The following is a 15,094-nucleotide window of genomic DNA, read 5'->3' on the forward strand; positions in this document are numbered from 1 at the left end:
ATGTCCAGAGCAGCTGGAATGGTAAGTGTGTACTACCACATCTTTGCAAAGCCTGGTTTTTCTTGTCTGTGAGATGGGAGTCTTTGTCATCCTTCAGGGGGCAGGCAACAGAAACCCACCTCCTTAAAGGGGCTTGGCGTGGCTGCACCCCTGAAAGCCACAACTCTTAAAAGGTCTCTCCCTCCCCCGAGGACCCCAGGTGGCCCCCCTGCCTTGGCCCCTCTGGTCAAAGGCTGCCCCGGGGCTTCTGTGCTCCCCTCTCCCAGTCAGCACCTGCTGACCGCTGGGCCCTGAGCCCCTTGGCCTCACCCAATAGGAACCTCGGACTCCCTGGGCCTTTGAGCCCTGCAACTGTCAAAACTCTGGGTCAGCGCTGGAGCAAATGCTCCAGCATATGCATCTCTGGTGTCCTTTCTGTCCCCAAAGAGACCACTATCCACCGGCCCTTCTGATTGTAGCCCAGTTACCATGGCAATGTCTATTATCCAGGCTTAACAGGAGATGAATCAGGAGCTAAAAATAGCCCCAGTGGATGGATTGATAGGTGGGTGGGCCCGATTCAGGGTCAGGACAAATTGTTTTTCTCAGACAACATAATTGAGAGGAAATCTCAATTAGAACCCCCCACCCCGGGCTGTGCACAGGGGTCCTTATTAAACATCCGAGCACAGACTGAAGCCACCGGGTGCCCCACACCACCTGAGCAGACAATGTGGGTGTCGGTCCCCTGCGGGTGGCCCAGCCAGGGAGGTCTAGAGACGCCCAGACAAAGCACAGGCTGCAGTAGGGTGCAGGATGCTTTATTGGCCCAGGTGTTAGCTACAGTCTCCATAGGTTTCCAGGTCACAGACATGGAGGGCAGGGTGGGTGGTGAGGTGGGGTGGCGCCCGCTGGAGCAAAGTGGAGCCACATGGTGTGGGGTGTGCACGAGGACCAGATGCTGAAAGCTCCTCTCCACCCTCCCCCGCCTCCCCTTTCCTTTGGGGGACCAGCTGCTGGCCCCTCCCATTCTCAGTGGCTCTTTCTGTACCTGGGTAGGTCTGAAGCTTTGGGCCTGGTGCAGGGCCCTTGGGGGAGGAGGGGTGGGACCTGGGCTGGGGAACAAGAGGTTTCGGAGGTCACTGGGGCTTCAGAGCTTCCAAGGGACAGCTCCGGCGTCCTCTGTGGCTTCCTCAGGAGGCCGGGCCGGGGCTGGCCTGGCCTGCTCGGGCGCCGAGGCTACGAGGAGGCAGCGCCTTGTGGCTGTAGTACTCCACCACCTGCTTGGGCACCTCTGCCAGGACGCACTTGGCCAGAGCTGCAGGGGACGCCTGGGGCAGAGGCGTGACACGGGCGGGCGGAGCCTTAGGCCTCAGGTCGGCATGAGGGCGGCTCCCAGAAGCCCGCCTGCCCCGGGCCGTGTGCGGTGCTCTCCATGCTCAGCAGGGGAAGCGGGGGCCCCCCGGCGCCCAGCCCCCCTCCCCTAGGGGCACATGCAGTGTGTTTGTGCTAGGCCTCACGTGGACGAGTCCTCGTGGCGTGTGCTTGCGTGTCACAGGCGGGGACCGTGGCGTGGGCTTGCGTGTCACAGGCGGGGACCGTGGCGTGGGCTTGCGTGTCACAGGCGGGGACCGTGGCGTGGGCTTGCGTGCTTGCGTGTCACAGGCGGGGACCATGGCGTGGGCTTGCGTGTCACAGGCGGGGACCATGGCGTGGGCTTGCGTGTCACAGGCGGGGACCGTGGCGTGGGCTTGCGTGTCACAGGCGGGGACCATGGCGTGGGCTTGCGTGTCACAGGCGGGGAGCTGCGTGCAGGCCCGCCGGGACCCTCCCAGCACTCACGTGCTTCAGCTCTCGGAAAGGCACGAATTGCACGATGTCCCGGAGCGCGGGCTCGCCCCGGGGCGAGCGCAGGACACCGTCGTCCCCGTCCAGGATCTGCATGTCGGTGAAGTCCGCGTTGCCCACCCCCACGATGATGATGGACATGGGCAGGTGGGAGGCGCGCACAATGGCCTCCCGGGTGTCCGCCATGTCGGTCACCACGCCGTCCGTCAGGATCAGCAGGATGTAGTATTGCTGGGGTACAGGGGCAGAGGGGAGGCTTTGGCAGCCACCGGCACCTCACCACCAGCCACAACCCGTGGCGGGCCCACAATGGGTGGCTCAACAGTGTCCAGACTTTGCTAGTTAACAGTCACTGAACTATTCCGCCTGGTGTGCCTGGTTCAAAACTCTACCTGTCGGGCTGGGGATATAGCCTAGTGGCAAGAGTGCCTGCCTCGGATACACGAGGCCCTAGGTTCGATTCCCCAACACCACATATACAGAAAACGGCCAGAAGCGGCGCTGTGGCTCAAGTGGCAGAGTGCTAGCCTTGAGCGGGAAGAAGCCAGGGACAGTGCTCAGGCCCTGAGTCCAAGGCCCAGGACTGGCAAAAAAAAAAAAAAAAAAGTATGGTTTAAAAAAAAAAAAAAAACTCTACCTGTCTTCCTGTTCCCGTGCCATGACTCTAAGAGCCCACCTTGCACACAGGAGGCAGCTAAGGCAGGACCCAAACCCCCGTGTATCCTCCCCCAAACTAGGTCCAGCTAGTGTCACAGCCCAGTGCTTGCCGGTCCTAGACACCCGGTCTATTGCCCTTGCCGGCCTTGCAGAGTATAAGCTTCATACTCCCCGAAGGAGACTTGGGGTAACAGGTCACTGCCCAGTCCCGTCCTCACCCCATGCTAATGGGGAGACACCACCACAGAAGAGCAACCCTCACACTGGAGGCTTAATGCTAGGAATTGCTGCTGGATGTTGGGTATGGTAACATGCTAGGTAAGTTAGGGTCTTCATCTTTTTTAGAGGTCCAGATGATATTCACAGTGGAAATCATGTGACTAAGACTGCTTCAAAATAATTCAGGAACATGGCAACGGAACACAGCCTGGATTTCAGATGGTCCCGTGCCAGAAACAATCCTGCTGTGAAAGTTATAACTGTAGCGATGATGAAATGGGAGTATATTCTTGTATTGACACAAGTGTTGTATGTATTAAGTTTCCTGGGTTGGGAGCATAGCTCAATGGTAGAACATTCGTTTAGGACACACATCTTTGGTTCCATTCCCAGGAATGAAAGAAAAAGAAAAAACAAGCAGAGTGCTGGTGGTTCATACCTGTAATCCTAGTTACCCAGGAGGCTGAGATATGGGGATTGTGGTTCAAAGCCAGCCTAGGCAGTTAAGTCTGAGGGACTCTCATCTCTGGTTAACTACCAAAACGCTGAGAGTGGCGCTGTGGCTTAAGTGATAGAATGCTGGTCATGCTCGGCACTCAGGCCCTGAGTTCCAGTCCCAAGCTTGCACAAAAGGAAGAAAAAGGAAAAGGAAAAAAGGGTGCCCTGTGCACAGCACAAGTTGACTTGGTTCACAAAGCCATCTTGCCGGGCTCCAGGCAAGGCCAAGGACAGGCGCCTGTGGGCTCCTCCCGTCTGAAGTGTGGAGGAAGCAGGACAGCCCAGCCCTGGGAAGGGAAGGGACCTTCAGCTGCCGTCCTCTGCATAGTTCCTGCTCTGAGGCTGGGCTCTGGGGGTTCCCTGTACCCCCAACCCAGGCTGCTGAGCAACCGGGCAGTAGGACCTCACCTGGCTGAGTGTGAACAGAGTCCGGTTGGGAACAAGGGAGCCTAGGAACAGCCCACATCAGAAGGGGATGTCCTGGCAGGTTTGGGGATGGGAAATCATGGGTCCCTGAGCCTGGCCCCAAAGGCATGCTGGGTACCAGCCACTACCCGCCTGCTACTAGAGACACAGGAGAATTTGAAGGGAGAAGCAATAGGAGGCTCAGATAAAAAGACAGGGCACACAGGGAGCAGGGGGTCAAGAGAAGGGCGGTCCAGAAGACCTGGACCATTCTGCTCATTCTTGTAAAGCTGGTTTTTCATTTCAAAATGAAGTTAAAAAGAAAGCTACTGGCCAGCGGTGTCACTGCAGCTCACAGAGCTGCACACACGGAACACAACCCTGTGGACAGCATCTGTACAGATGCAAGGCTCAGACACACAGCAGAACTATGTCTAAGGAACTGGTCAACCCCTGCGACATCTGTAGGCTGTGAGCCCTGTGGGCAGGAGCAGAAACAGGAAACAGGACTGAGGTGGAGCCTTATCCAGCCAGAGCCAGGGGCTGGCGGCAAAGGGAGCAACATCGCTTTGCTTGGATCACCACTGACTGCTGAGCTTCCTCCTCTCTGCAGTACTCCCCGTCCTGTGCTCATCCTGCCCCAGGGCCTTTGTGCTAGATGCACCCTCTTGGTGTCCTCCTAGGTGCACGGCCTCCATTGCACACACAGCCCCCCCTCCCCAGGCCAGCCCACTCTCCCGGGCACCTACGGAGGCTTCCCCAGTGTGCTCCTCGGCCGCTGCCATGTGCGCCACCTTGGTGATGATGGGTGCCACGTTGGTGGGGCCGTAGAGCTGGACCTTGGGCAGGCAGTTCTGGTAGGCCTCCACCACCCCCTGGATTCCTGTGGGGAGCAGGGGATGGATGAGCTGGGTCCCCCACATTCCCCAGCCCAAGACCACCTCCACCTCCAACCTTCACACTCATCATCGTCGGGGTTGAAGTTGATGGCGAAGTCATGGGACACCTAGGTAGGGACAACAGGGACCAGTCAGCTGGCTCCCTCTCATCCCCATGACCCTACCTGCTAGGAGAGACCCATTGGTAGCTTCCGGGCCCCATATGGGAAGAACCTTGTGAAGGGGAAGCTGGAGGTGGGAGGAGGAGAGACCCACCAACCAACTAATCGGGGCATTGTCTCTTCACCGAGAGCCAGGCCTCGGTTGACCCCTCGCTGGTATCTTTCCAGCACGACACAAGGCTTGTCAAAGAAGGCCTGGATCCCCTTACCCTGATCCACTCCACCTCAACTGCGAATGACAGCCACCACGGGCTCCAGACCCAGGATACCCTTTGTCCAACGGGGAGACCAAGGAGCAGACTGGGGAAGGGTGGGCAGGGCCTCAGGCCCAGGTGCTCCTACCTCATACTTGGGAGGAATTCGGGCTCCAAATCCCAGAGCAGAAAACCTCTTGTCACTGGAAGAGAGGCAGGCAGCCCTGCTCACCCACTCCCCTGGGGGGGGTGGCCCTGGCCCTGCCGAGCCAGGACCAGCGATCATAGCCGTGGCACACCGGGGAAGCTGAGGGCGTGTGCCTGGTGCACAGGCGGGAGTGGGGCTGCAGCTGGCAGGGCGAGGTCCTGCTTTCCAGGCCCCCGAATCCCCTGGCATTTCCAGACACGGGGAAGGGCTGGATCCCCAGGTCTCCACTGCCCTCTCGCCTGGATGAAGGGAGGGGGCAGGGAGATCTATAACCCCCGGCCTGCACGGACTTGTGCTCAGCCCGCCCTCGCCGGGCACTCTGGTCTCTGTGGTCTGTTTGCTGGTCTCTAAAGTGGGCTGGGTGGGTGCGCTGGACACGCCCTCCCCTCCCTGGGCCCCCTGGTCTACACTAGCAGCCAAGGAGTGAGCATACGGCCTGCACTGGCCACACTTGCATACATTCGTTCTAACCCAGCCCACCAGGGCCAGACTGGCCACTAAAGGTCAGCTAAAGTAGGGAGTCTGGTCGATGCCTTGTGTTCCTCTGCTCCTGGCCTGAGCTGGATCAGGTGCTTCTGACCAATGGACAGCTGTGAGCCCACCCCGGGGGCCTCACCTCCCCGGAGCCCCCCTCGAGGCCTCCGGCCAGGCCCGGGGCTCAGGGCTAGGGAAGATCCACACCTGTCATAGTCCTGGCAGACCTCGCCCACGGCCACCAGGGCCCGCAGGTACTCGTTGGGCTGGTAGGGGTTGATGTGGTGCAGGGAGCAGCTGTTCCGTGGGTCGCCATTGGAAGCCGTGAAATCGATGGCCACCTGCAAGGTCCAGGGCACCGGGCACCTGCACCCCTCCCCACTTGGCAGGAGAGAAGCCTTGGACTTCGGCTCACAGAGGCCCAGTCCCCACTCCCAGCAGGCCTGGCCGCCCCCTCCCTGAGCATGAGGAGTCTCCCCAGGACCCTGTTGGGTGCTCCACCCTGCTGCCTTGGGCGGTTGTCAGCCCAAGCCCCTGGCAATGAGACATGGCCCGTGGGGGACGCCATTCATCGCTTCCTAGACGCCCCCATCCTCTGCTGGCTCTGCCGGCCTGGCCTGGGCCCTGGGCCCCCCCTCTGCTCACTGCCCTCAGGGCCAACCAGGCTGTGGCTCTGCCCCCCACTACTCAGGGGGTCTGCCCATGGACACCGGGCAGCAGAGCCTGCAGACGCCTCCGCTGCTTTCTCTGGCCTGATGCTGCCCAAGGCTGCCCAAGCTGGTTACGTGGCTGTGGCACGCATGTTCCTGGAAGCCAAATGCTTGCTCCTGCTTTCCTCCCAGGCCTTGCCTGTCGCTATGATTTTGTAGATCAGCCCTCGCGGCCACCTGCGAGGGTAGCCAGGAAGAGTCATGGACCCCTACATCCTGTTCTAGGCTTGCATAGAGGGGGAGACTCCAGGGCACCTGGGAAGGCCTGGATGCCTGGGGGAACACCTTGTCTGCTCTGCATTCACTGGGGTGGCCCTGGGGGCTGGCCAGAGTCCCTCCGAGTGTGGCCAGGCTGGTGGCCTCGTGGGGACAGTGCAGGGACAGCATATGAGGACAGCAAGGGGATGATGTGGAGACAGCATGGGGACAGTATAGGGACAGTGCAGGGATAGTGTAGGGACAGCACAAGGACAGCGAGGGGACAGGGTGGGGATCAGTGCAGGGACAGCACGGGGACAGGGAGGGGACAGGGTGGGGACAGGGTGGGGACAACAAGGGCAAGAGGGTGGGGACAGGATGGGGACAGCGTGGGGATCAGTGCAGGGACAGCATGGGGACAGGGTGGGGACAGGGTGGGGACAGGGTGGGGACAGGGTGGGGACAACAAGGGCAAGAGGGTGGGGACAGGATGGGGACAGCGTGGGGATCAGTGCAGGGACAGCACGGGGACAGGGTGGGGACAGGGTGGGGACAACAAGGGCAAGAGGGTGGGGACAGGATGGGGACAGTGTGGGGATCAGTGCAGGGACAGCATGGGGACAGGGTGGGGACAGAGTGGGGACAGGGTGGGGACAGGGCGGGGACAGCATGGAGATCAGTGCAGGGACAGTGCAGGGACAGCATGGGGACAGGGTGGGGACAGGGTGGGAACAGCAAGGGCAAGAGGGTGGGGACAGGGTGGGGACAGCGCAGGGACAGCGCGGGAACCACGGTCCACTCACTGTGCAGTGAATCTGGCAGCCACCCATGATGTAGTCCAGGAAGGAGTGGACCCTGTGGAGCTTCCAGGCAGTGGTGTCGGCAGGGCCCACCCAGGACCCAGGCCTCATCAGGAGCCCTGCCACTTCCTGGGGGTCTCTCCAGACCGCCTCCATCCCTCCTTCCACCTGCTCTCCCCACCTCCCACCCTCTCCCCGTGAGGGTCGGGGGTCAGGGCAGGGCCACGCCTCACCTTCAGGTCTGCCAGGATCACCACCCCAGAATTCTTGTAATTGCGCTTCTTCTGCTTGTACTTGGTGTTTACACACTCCCACTGGGCCTGGGGACAGGGACACGCAGAGACCGGTGTGGCAGCCTGGGACCCTCCCCAAGGAGACCAGGAGATGCCTGGAAGTCTCAGACCTGGGTGTCGCCTCACCCCTGCCGGCAGACAACTCCCCACAGTGACTGCAGAGCCCAGGGTGTCTGTGCGAGCTGTGCAGGGACCTGTCCACTCCTCAGGGGGGAGGCCGGGGTACAGCACATGGATGGGAGTGCAGTAGTCAGAACATGGGCTAGACTGTGCACATGTTATGTCTCCCTAAGACTCCTCTGGAGCCTGCAACTCATTGGGGGACCCCCCCCCAGGACTCAGGGGGCAGGAAGGAGTCCAGGGAAACCTCCCAGCTGCAAATGGCTGGACCAGGAGCAAGAAGCGCCTGTCCCCAACTTTGCAGGAACAAGTGTGCCCTTCAAAGTCCACCAGACTCACAGGGGTGAACATTGGCTTGCATACTCCTGTGCCCCACTCGAGAGGGAGTCTTAAACCTCTGGCTGGCTTCTGACCCTCACACCCCGCTGGCCATCTGGGGGTCTCCCTCACCATCACTGATCTTCCCTGGGATCTAAGAACAGGCTGTGGGCCTATGGCTAGGACAGGTCAGGACCTGACTGAGCGGGGTCAGCCAAGGCCAAGTCTCACCTGGCCGTCCTGGAAAACCTTCTGCATCTCCGCGAAGGTGGTGACAAAGTCCCCGATGAAGTCGTGCTTCCCTCGAGAGTCGTAATCCCAGACCAGGCACTGGGAAACCAGGGCCTTCAGCAGCCACCTCAGCCTCGGCCCCTTCTGCCCTGGCTCACCAGCTCCTTGTCACCTCCCTACTCACTCCCTCCCCTGCCCACAAACCCTGGCCCCAAGAGGCCAGAAGGTGGTCTGGAGGGATGGCTGCCCTGCTGGCTCCTGCCCAGCCCTGCCCAGCCCTGCCCAGCCCCTGCCCAGCCCCTGCTCGGCCCCTGCCCAGCCCCCACCTTCAGAGAGCGGGTCTCCTCGCAGCTACACAGGGAGTTGAGTGACACCCTGAAGGGCTCCCACACTGGGCTAAGGTTGTTCTTCACCACCTGTCGGCCAAGGAAGGGCGAGTTCTGGCAGGAGACTCAGGGGCCAGAGCCAAGGAGACCAGGGGTCCTGTACCACAGGTCCTTTAGCAATGGTGCAGGGTCCCAATAGGAGATGGGCAAAGTGAGCCCTTCCCTCATCACCCAGGGGACCCTTCCCTCATCACCCAGGGGACCCCTCCCTCATCACCCAGTGAGCCCCTCCCTCATCACCCAGGGGACCCCTCCCTCATCACCCATTGAGCCCCTCCCTCGTCACCCAGGGGACCCCTCCCTCATCACCCAGTGAGCCCCTCCCTCATCACCCAGGGGACCCCTCCCTCATCACCCACGGGACCCCTCCCTCATCACCCAGGGGACCCCCCCTCATCATCCCAGACAGTGCTGAGGTGGGGCTCAGGTAGACAAGGCTGGAGGCAGAACCAGGAAGGAGTCCAGAGCCACTTCCAAATCTCATTCCTGTGGGCTGCCCTCCTGGGCTACCTGAGCTCTGTGATTCCTTAAATAGATTCTTTTTACTCAAATTAATTTGCTTCAAAGCCAAATGCTCTTTCCACTTTCCCTTCAGGAAGTAGAAAGTAGTCCTAAAATAATGATGGCGACAACAAAGCCATCATGCTGACTTCAGCTGCAGCCAGCCAAGCCCACCCAGCTGCCTCACTCACTGGAAGAAGAGCCCACAGCCAGGGCCCTGGCCCACGGACGGGGGGGGGGTCTGCGTGCTGTCCTCAAACCCCCCCCCCCGCCACAGCGCCTAGGGCCTGCTGCACTGGCGCCTGCCTGCTCACTTCTGTCCTGTACACCAGCTGCTCGCTTCCATCATCGTTGACCCGATACAGCTCCAGGAAGGGGTCCGACTTGCTGAAGAGGTCCTAGGGTGGCAGAGTGCTCCGGTAAAGGCTGGCGCCCAGCACATCTGGCCAGGTCCCTTCTACCTCCAGCCTCAATTTCCTCAGGTATGAAATAGGGTGTGAGTGTACCCCAACAGTCCTCCAGGTGCCCTAGGTCTTGTGGTCTGTGGCCTCCCATGGACCCCTGGGCAGTCATAGTAATTCCCTGGCCTTCCCCTCGTCTCTGATCCTGTTGTCCCTCTCTCCTGCTGCCTGTGTCTGACTGATGTCTCCACTCACCCTCTCTTGCTTCATCTCACACAGAGGCCTCCCAAGGAGCCCCCTAGGGACGCTACATGGGTCCCCTACACCAGTGAGCGGGTGCAGACCCAATTTCTCCCCACGAGCGACTGCCTTGCAGTGCAAGCCACACACACTACAACAAAGGGCCATGCTGTCCACTGTGCCCCACAGCTGAGGTGCTGGGGACGACAGTGGCAGGGATGGTGGCAGTGACATGGGTGTGACAGTGGTGATGGCATCTGTGACAATGACAATGTGACCGGATATGTGAGGCTAGGGAATCGAACCCAGGGCTTCATGCATATGAGGCAAGCACTCCACCACTAGGCCATATCACCAGCCCCTCAGCAAGTGATTCTAATCCCAGGGCCCCTCAGTGCCCACCACAACCCGAGGCCCACGCCAGGGCCAGCGCTGGGCAGGGTGCCGTTCTCCGCACAGCCTGACCCACGGCAGCCCACAGACAAACGGACTGTGAACTCAGCCCTCACCTTGTCATCCAGCTTCTGGGCCTGGAAGGAGAGCTCCACGTAGCCATTGTTCCCGGAGATGTCCTCAGCGATCACCTGGGTCGACAGGGGTCACAGTGGGACCCATGGGCTCCAGGCCAGAACCTCTGGCCCTGGCTGTGGCGGCCCCCAAGGTGGCCCTGGGCTCTGCAGCTCTACAGGCCACCTGCTCCTCTTGCACACAGCCCCCCCCCCCCCAGCTACCACAAGGAAGGGCAGGCCTCACCGTGATTGTGGACTTGCCAGCATTTCTGCCAAACTTCAGCAGCAATGCCCGTGTCATTTTCTTCTGAGCCACAATCTGTGAGCCAGGAAAGTCAAGCAGAGACTCAGGAGGCAGGGGATGCTCAGACCCCTGCCCGTGGGGCCCCTCACCCATCCTCTGCTCCCCACCCGGGCCTCCTGTCATCAGACCACAGTTGTCTGGCATTTGTGGGAGCTGTCTCTCTCCCACCGCCTCCTGGGGTCACCCTCCTCCCCAGCTAGCAGAGGCAGTGTTCCCCCCACGCGGAGGGCGGCGGAGGAGCCCTCACTTCAGCGCTGACCCTGCCGTCACACCGTGGCCCCCAGGTGAGGACCCACGCAAAGGGTGGCAGGTGCGAGCAGGTGCCGGCCCCTCTCCGTCCCCACTATCCCTGGCAAGCCCAGGCTGCTCTAAGGTGACAGAGGGGCCACCACCCTGGCCTACGGGCACAGGTCCCTGTCCCTATTCAGCAAGTGATTCTCTCTCTCTCTTTTTTTTTTTTTTTTTTTTTGCCAGTCCTGGGGCCTGAGCACTGTCCCTGGCTTCTTCTTGCTCAAGGCTAGCACTCTGCCACTTGAGCCACAGCGCCCCTTCTGGCCGTTTTCTATATATGTGGTGCTGAGGAATTGAACCCAGGGCTTCATGTATATGAGGCAAGCACTCTACCACTAGGCCATATTCCCAGCCCCTCAGCAAGTGATTCTAATCCCAGTGCTCAGAGCCCCAGGAACTCATCTCCCAGCCCAGCCTCCTCCTCAACGCCCGCTGGCCGCACTCCCAGCAGCTGTGCACCCCTAATGCGTGTGAACGTTGACACAGGCATGGGCTGCATACAGCTGGTGCAGAGCGATGCCCAAGGATGGAGTTGTTCGACCTTTCCTGCGCCCTCCCGGAAGAACTGTCCTCATATCTCCTAGGAGGAGTCAGTGGCTTTGTGAGGACAAGGGCTCACAGCCCTGGGCTCCATCACCCTTTAGACCCAGGAGCTGAGAGCCCCTCACGGGCTGTGCCGAGGCATAGGGCTGACAGCCGCTGCCCGTGGCATGTCAGCCAGGATGGGTGCAGAGCAGAACGCTGTGAGTCTACTAGCCCATGCCCTCATGTGTCCGTGTGTGCCGCTGTGTCTCTGTGTTCACACACATGTAGCCTGCCTAGCTCATGGTGCGTGTATTCATGTGTGCTCCGATGTCTAATGAGTCCACATGTGTGTTCATGGGCCCATGGGCAGCAGGTGCATCCCAGACCTTGGCGAATGAAATGGGGATAGAGGAGGAGCTAAGGAAACCAGCTTCGACCTAGCAGGATTGGGGCTGAGTCACAACCCAGGTGGAGGAAAAATCGGACCCACCAAGAATGTGCCAAGTGATTCAATACGAGGACCTCAAGAATTGAAAAAGCTTCATTGGTGGGGCCGGGTGGGGGGGCTCGGAGCGGTGCAAATGTGTGATGGGGGCGGTCGGTGTGTATGGTCGTGCAAACCTGTCAGCCTCCGCGCCCACTTTCTATTCATTTTCTCCTGTGTAATTATCCTCAATGAGAAAAAACATCCAGGGCAAGCTAGAAAGTGTGGCATATAAGCCAGGCAAGATGGGGCATTAAATGTGCTTGTCATGCAGGGAGCAGAGGAGCGAAGGGAAGACAGTGCCAGAGGGGGCACTGCCCTCCCATGGAACAGCATCCACACCCCAGTCCCTGCCTCAGTGAGAAATGGAGCCTCTCCTTTGGTGCCAGGGATAGAGCCCAGGGCTTCTACCATGAGCTGAGCAACACCTCAAGCTCAGAGGCTTTTCTGCGCCAGTGTGGGAGGCCCCCTACGTCAGAGGAACGACTGGGCGGCAGGACAATGTATGTTGTAGTTGGAGTCTTGCTTTCTTTTGTTTCTTAAGAGCAAAGTTGTATGTTCATTTGCTCAAGTGAAGATCCTCTCATGGATGATTCTGCCCAGAACGCAACACAGTGGGATGCTGGAAACAGAGCCGCGTGTCACTTAATTTAAAATTATGCATTTAAAACAATGAATAAGGAACGCTGAGCACGGGAGAAACCCCAGAGCTTGGGAAGCTCAAGCAGGAGAATCTCGAGTTCAAAGCTAGCCTTAAGCAAACCATAGCACTTTTGTGAGGGGAGGAAGGCTGGAGCTGGGCAGAGTCTAGAAGCTCTCCCTTGCAGCATCCCCAGGCTCAGACCTACCCTGTCGCCACCCTCTGGCCTCCCTGTCCCAAGGGTCTGGATGCCCACCTGCCCCAAGGTGCACTCCATGCCCCCCAAGAAGTCGTCATCCTGGTAACTGAGCCCAGTGGGCCCGTGGGTGTCATACACCTCGAAGCGCAGCTTCTGCACTTCCTCGAAGTAGTAGTCGACAGTGAAGACCTTGGAGAACACCGGATGCAGGCAGCTCTTCACCACTTCAGTTCTGTCCACCTGCAAACCACAACCCCCGAGCTGGTGCTGCGGAAGCCCTCCCCTCAGACCCCCAGCCTCGACCCCGCCTCCCCTCCCACCCTGTCCTCGCTTTCCCAGCTTGTTCTCCAACCACTGGGACTGACTGCCACGTAACACTGCAGGACTGGTGGCCACCTTGGGGGCCCCTGCTGCAGACCCTGGCGCCCCCTTCCCTGGAGTAGACACACATGTCTAATACTGTGTCTACAGCTTGTGTCTACACACAAGCTACAGCTGCTATGTGCGCTCATCTCACAGCACATCCGCTCGATCTCCACATTGCAGATGGGGAAACTGAGGCTCGGAGAGGGGCCGAGTCCTGCCCAAGAATACTCGGATGGAGTTAGACTCTAACCTTGGGCTAGGCAACCCCTAGATGGAGACCTTTTCCCAGAAGAAATGGAGGCAGAGACCGCCCCCCTCCCCCCGCCCGACAGGAGAACATGGGGTGCACCAGCTCCTCTGATCTAACCAGCTCCTTCCACCTAGCAGGGCCGCAGGGCACCCAGACTCTGTATCTCAAACCAAGGGTCTGCTGCATCCCCAGGGTCCCCCAGACCCTGCACCCCAGACCAGGGGTCTGTCCAGGGCCTCCTCAGGATCCCACAGACTCCTGCATCCCAAACCAAGGGTTTCCCTGCAATCCCTGTGAAATTCAGACCAAGCAACTGGTGTGCGGGTCAGTTCTGGGGTAGCCCACAGTGGCAGAAACCCCAGTACCTCAGACCTTCACCTTCAAGGTCATGTGCCACCCACCTGCAGAAGCCCCTGGTATGGCCTCCCTCCCCCACCCCCGCACAGTCCTTCTGCTGCCACAGCCCTTCCACGGATCCCTCGCCCCCGCCTCCTCCCCACCAGCACATGGCCTTGGAGTGCTAGGACCCCAGCGCCCCCGGAGAGCACTCCTGCCTGGGCACTCTGCGCTGCTCCAGCCCCGGGGGCTCCCGCCTCCCCTGCCCAGCCTGCTGGTCTTCTCACTCTTTCTCCAGGAAGCCAGCGTGTCGCTTGGATGGCCCTGCGGAAGTGTGCCCTAAGCAGCGCCCAGGCGTCCCTGGGGCAGCCCCTCAGAGGCAGGGTCTGAGGGTGCCAGGGCAGGGAGGCCCCGTGCTCCGGGGCTCGGGCCGCCCCCGAGCCGGGGGAGCTCGGTGCGGCTGCCTCGCGGGGCCCGGGCCGTCCTCGGAGCCAGCCACACACATGCAGGAAACTCCGGGACTTCTGCGGAGCCGGCAACAGGCGGCCGGCCACCCGGAGCCGCCGCGGCCCCGGGGCTCTCCTGGCCCCGGCTGTCGGCACGCCGGGCTCCCGCCCGGGCGCCGCCGCCTGGTGGGTGAAGACTGGGAAGAAGCGCACCACCCTGGGGGAGCCCGGGGTCCCGGGGCGGGTGGCAGAGCGGGTCCCCCCGAGCCCCGTGCGCTTCTGGCCCTCGGGTCTCGGGTGCGCCCCAGCGCCTCGCTCCACCGCTCCGGAGCCCGCGGCCCGTCCCTGCGCCCTCCCGGAGCCCGAGCGCCCCCTCCGGACCCCGCCGGGGCGCGGGCCCGCGCCGAGGCCGAGCTGCGGAGGGGCGCCGGCCCCGGGCCCGCGCCCGGCCCGCTCCGCGCCGCCCACCTGCACCCACTCGCCGTGCGCCTGCTGCAGCAGCACCACGCTGGGGTCCGACTTGGTCAGGGGGTCGCGGTCCAGCAGGTGCCGGCAGCTGAGCCGCAGCTCCACCTTGGAGGCGCAGGGCGCGGGCACCGGCCCGGGGCCCGCCGGGCGCTCGCAGCCCGCGCTCATGCCGCCGCCCGAGCCGGCCCCGTGGGCGCCGTGCCGCGGCCCCGGCCCGCGCCTCCGCCGCCCGAGAAATGGTGGACGGGCCGGGCGTGGCCGCGCTTCCCGCACGCCCGCCCGCCCGCACCGGGCGCACGTGGCTCGGGCGGCCGCCGCCGCGCGCGCGGGGACTGCGGGGTGGGGACTGCGGGCGGGAGGGGGCGGGAGGGAGAGCGGGAGGGGGCCGGGAGGGGGCCGGGAGGGGGCGGCGGGACGGCTCCGTGGAGGAACCCACACCCTCTGGCCGGCCGGGGCTGGGACGCGCCTGCAGACGGGGGTCCCCGTCCCGGGACACCGGGCTCGCTCCCAGGCACCGAGGGTCGGGCGATCCCCGC

The 15,094-nt window shown here is 61.7% G+C and overlaps 1 protein-coding gene across 1 annotated transcript; it reads right to left on the reverse strand.

Moving 5' to 3' along the window:
- Positions 1-796: 796 nt before the first annotated feature.
- On the reverse strand, positions 797-14,820 carry Cpne7 (copine 7). The gene is made up of 15 exons (XM_048354801.1): positions 14,559-14,820; positions 12,750-12,932; positions 10,494-10,568; positions 10,250-10,324; positions 9,414-9,497; positions 8,539-8,628; positions 8,213-8,311; positions 7,484-7,570; positions 7,254-7,313; positions 5,750-5,883; positions 5,009-5,063; positions 4,561-4,612; positions 4,356-4,489; positions 1,822-2,058; positions 797-1,310 (listed from the first exon to the last, which is right to left on the reverse strand). Exons 1-15 carry the CDS (start codon positions 14,724-14,726, stop codon positions 1,173-1,175), a joined length of 1,671 nt encoding a protein of 556 aa, XP_048210758.1. The 5' UTR covers positions 14,727-14,820; the 3' UTR covers positions 797-1,172.
- Between the last annotated feature and the right edge of the window lie 274 nt (positions 14,821-15,094).

Source organism: Perognathus longimembris, chromosome 10 (assembly GCF_023159225.1).
Source record: "Perognathus longimembris pacificus isolate PPM17 chromosome 10, ASM2315922v1, whole genome shotgun sequence".
In the NCBI taxonomy this organism is placed as follows: Eukaryota; Metazoa; Chordata; class Mammalia; order Rodentia; family Heteromyidae; genus Perognathus; species Perognathus longimembris.

Excerpts from the sequence above, each read along its gene's own strand:
- Cpne7 (XM_048354801.1), bottom strand. The coding sequence starts at position 14,726 with ATGAGCGCGGGCTGCGAGCGCCCGGCGGGCCCCGGGCCGGTGCCCGCG. Across the intron at positions 7,314-7,483 it reads TGATCCTGGCAGACCTGAAG|CTCCACAGGGTCCACTCCTT; the intron begins GTGAGGCGTGGC and ends ACTGCCTGGAAG. Across the intron at positions 5,884-7,253 it reads GCTGCCAGATTCACTGCACA|GTGGCCATCGATTTCACGGC; the intron begins GTGAGTGGACCG and ends TGGACCTTGCAG.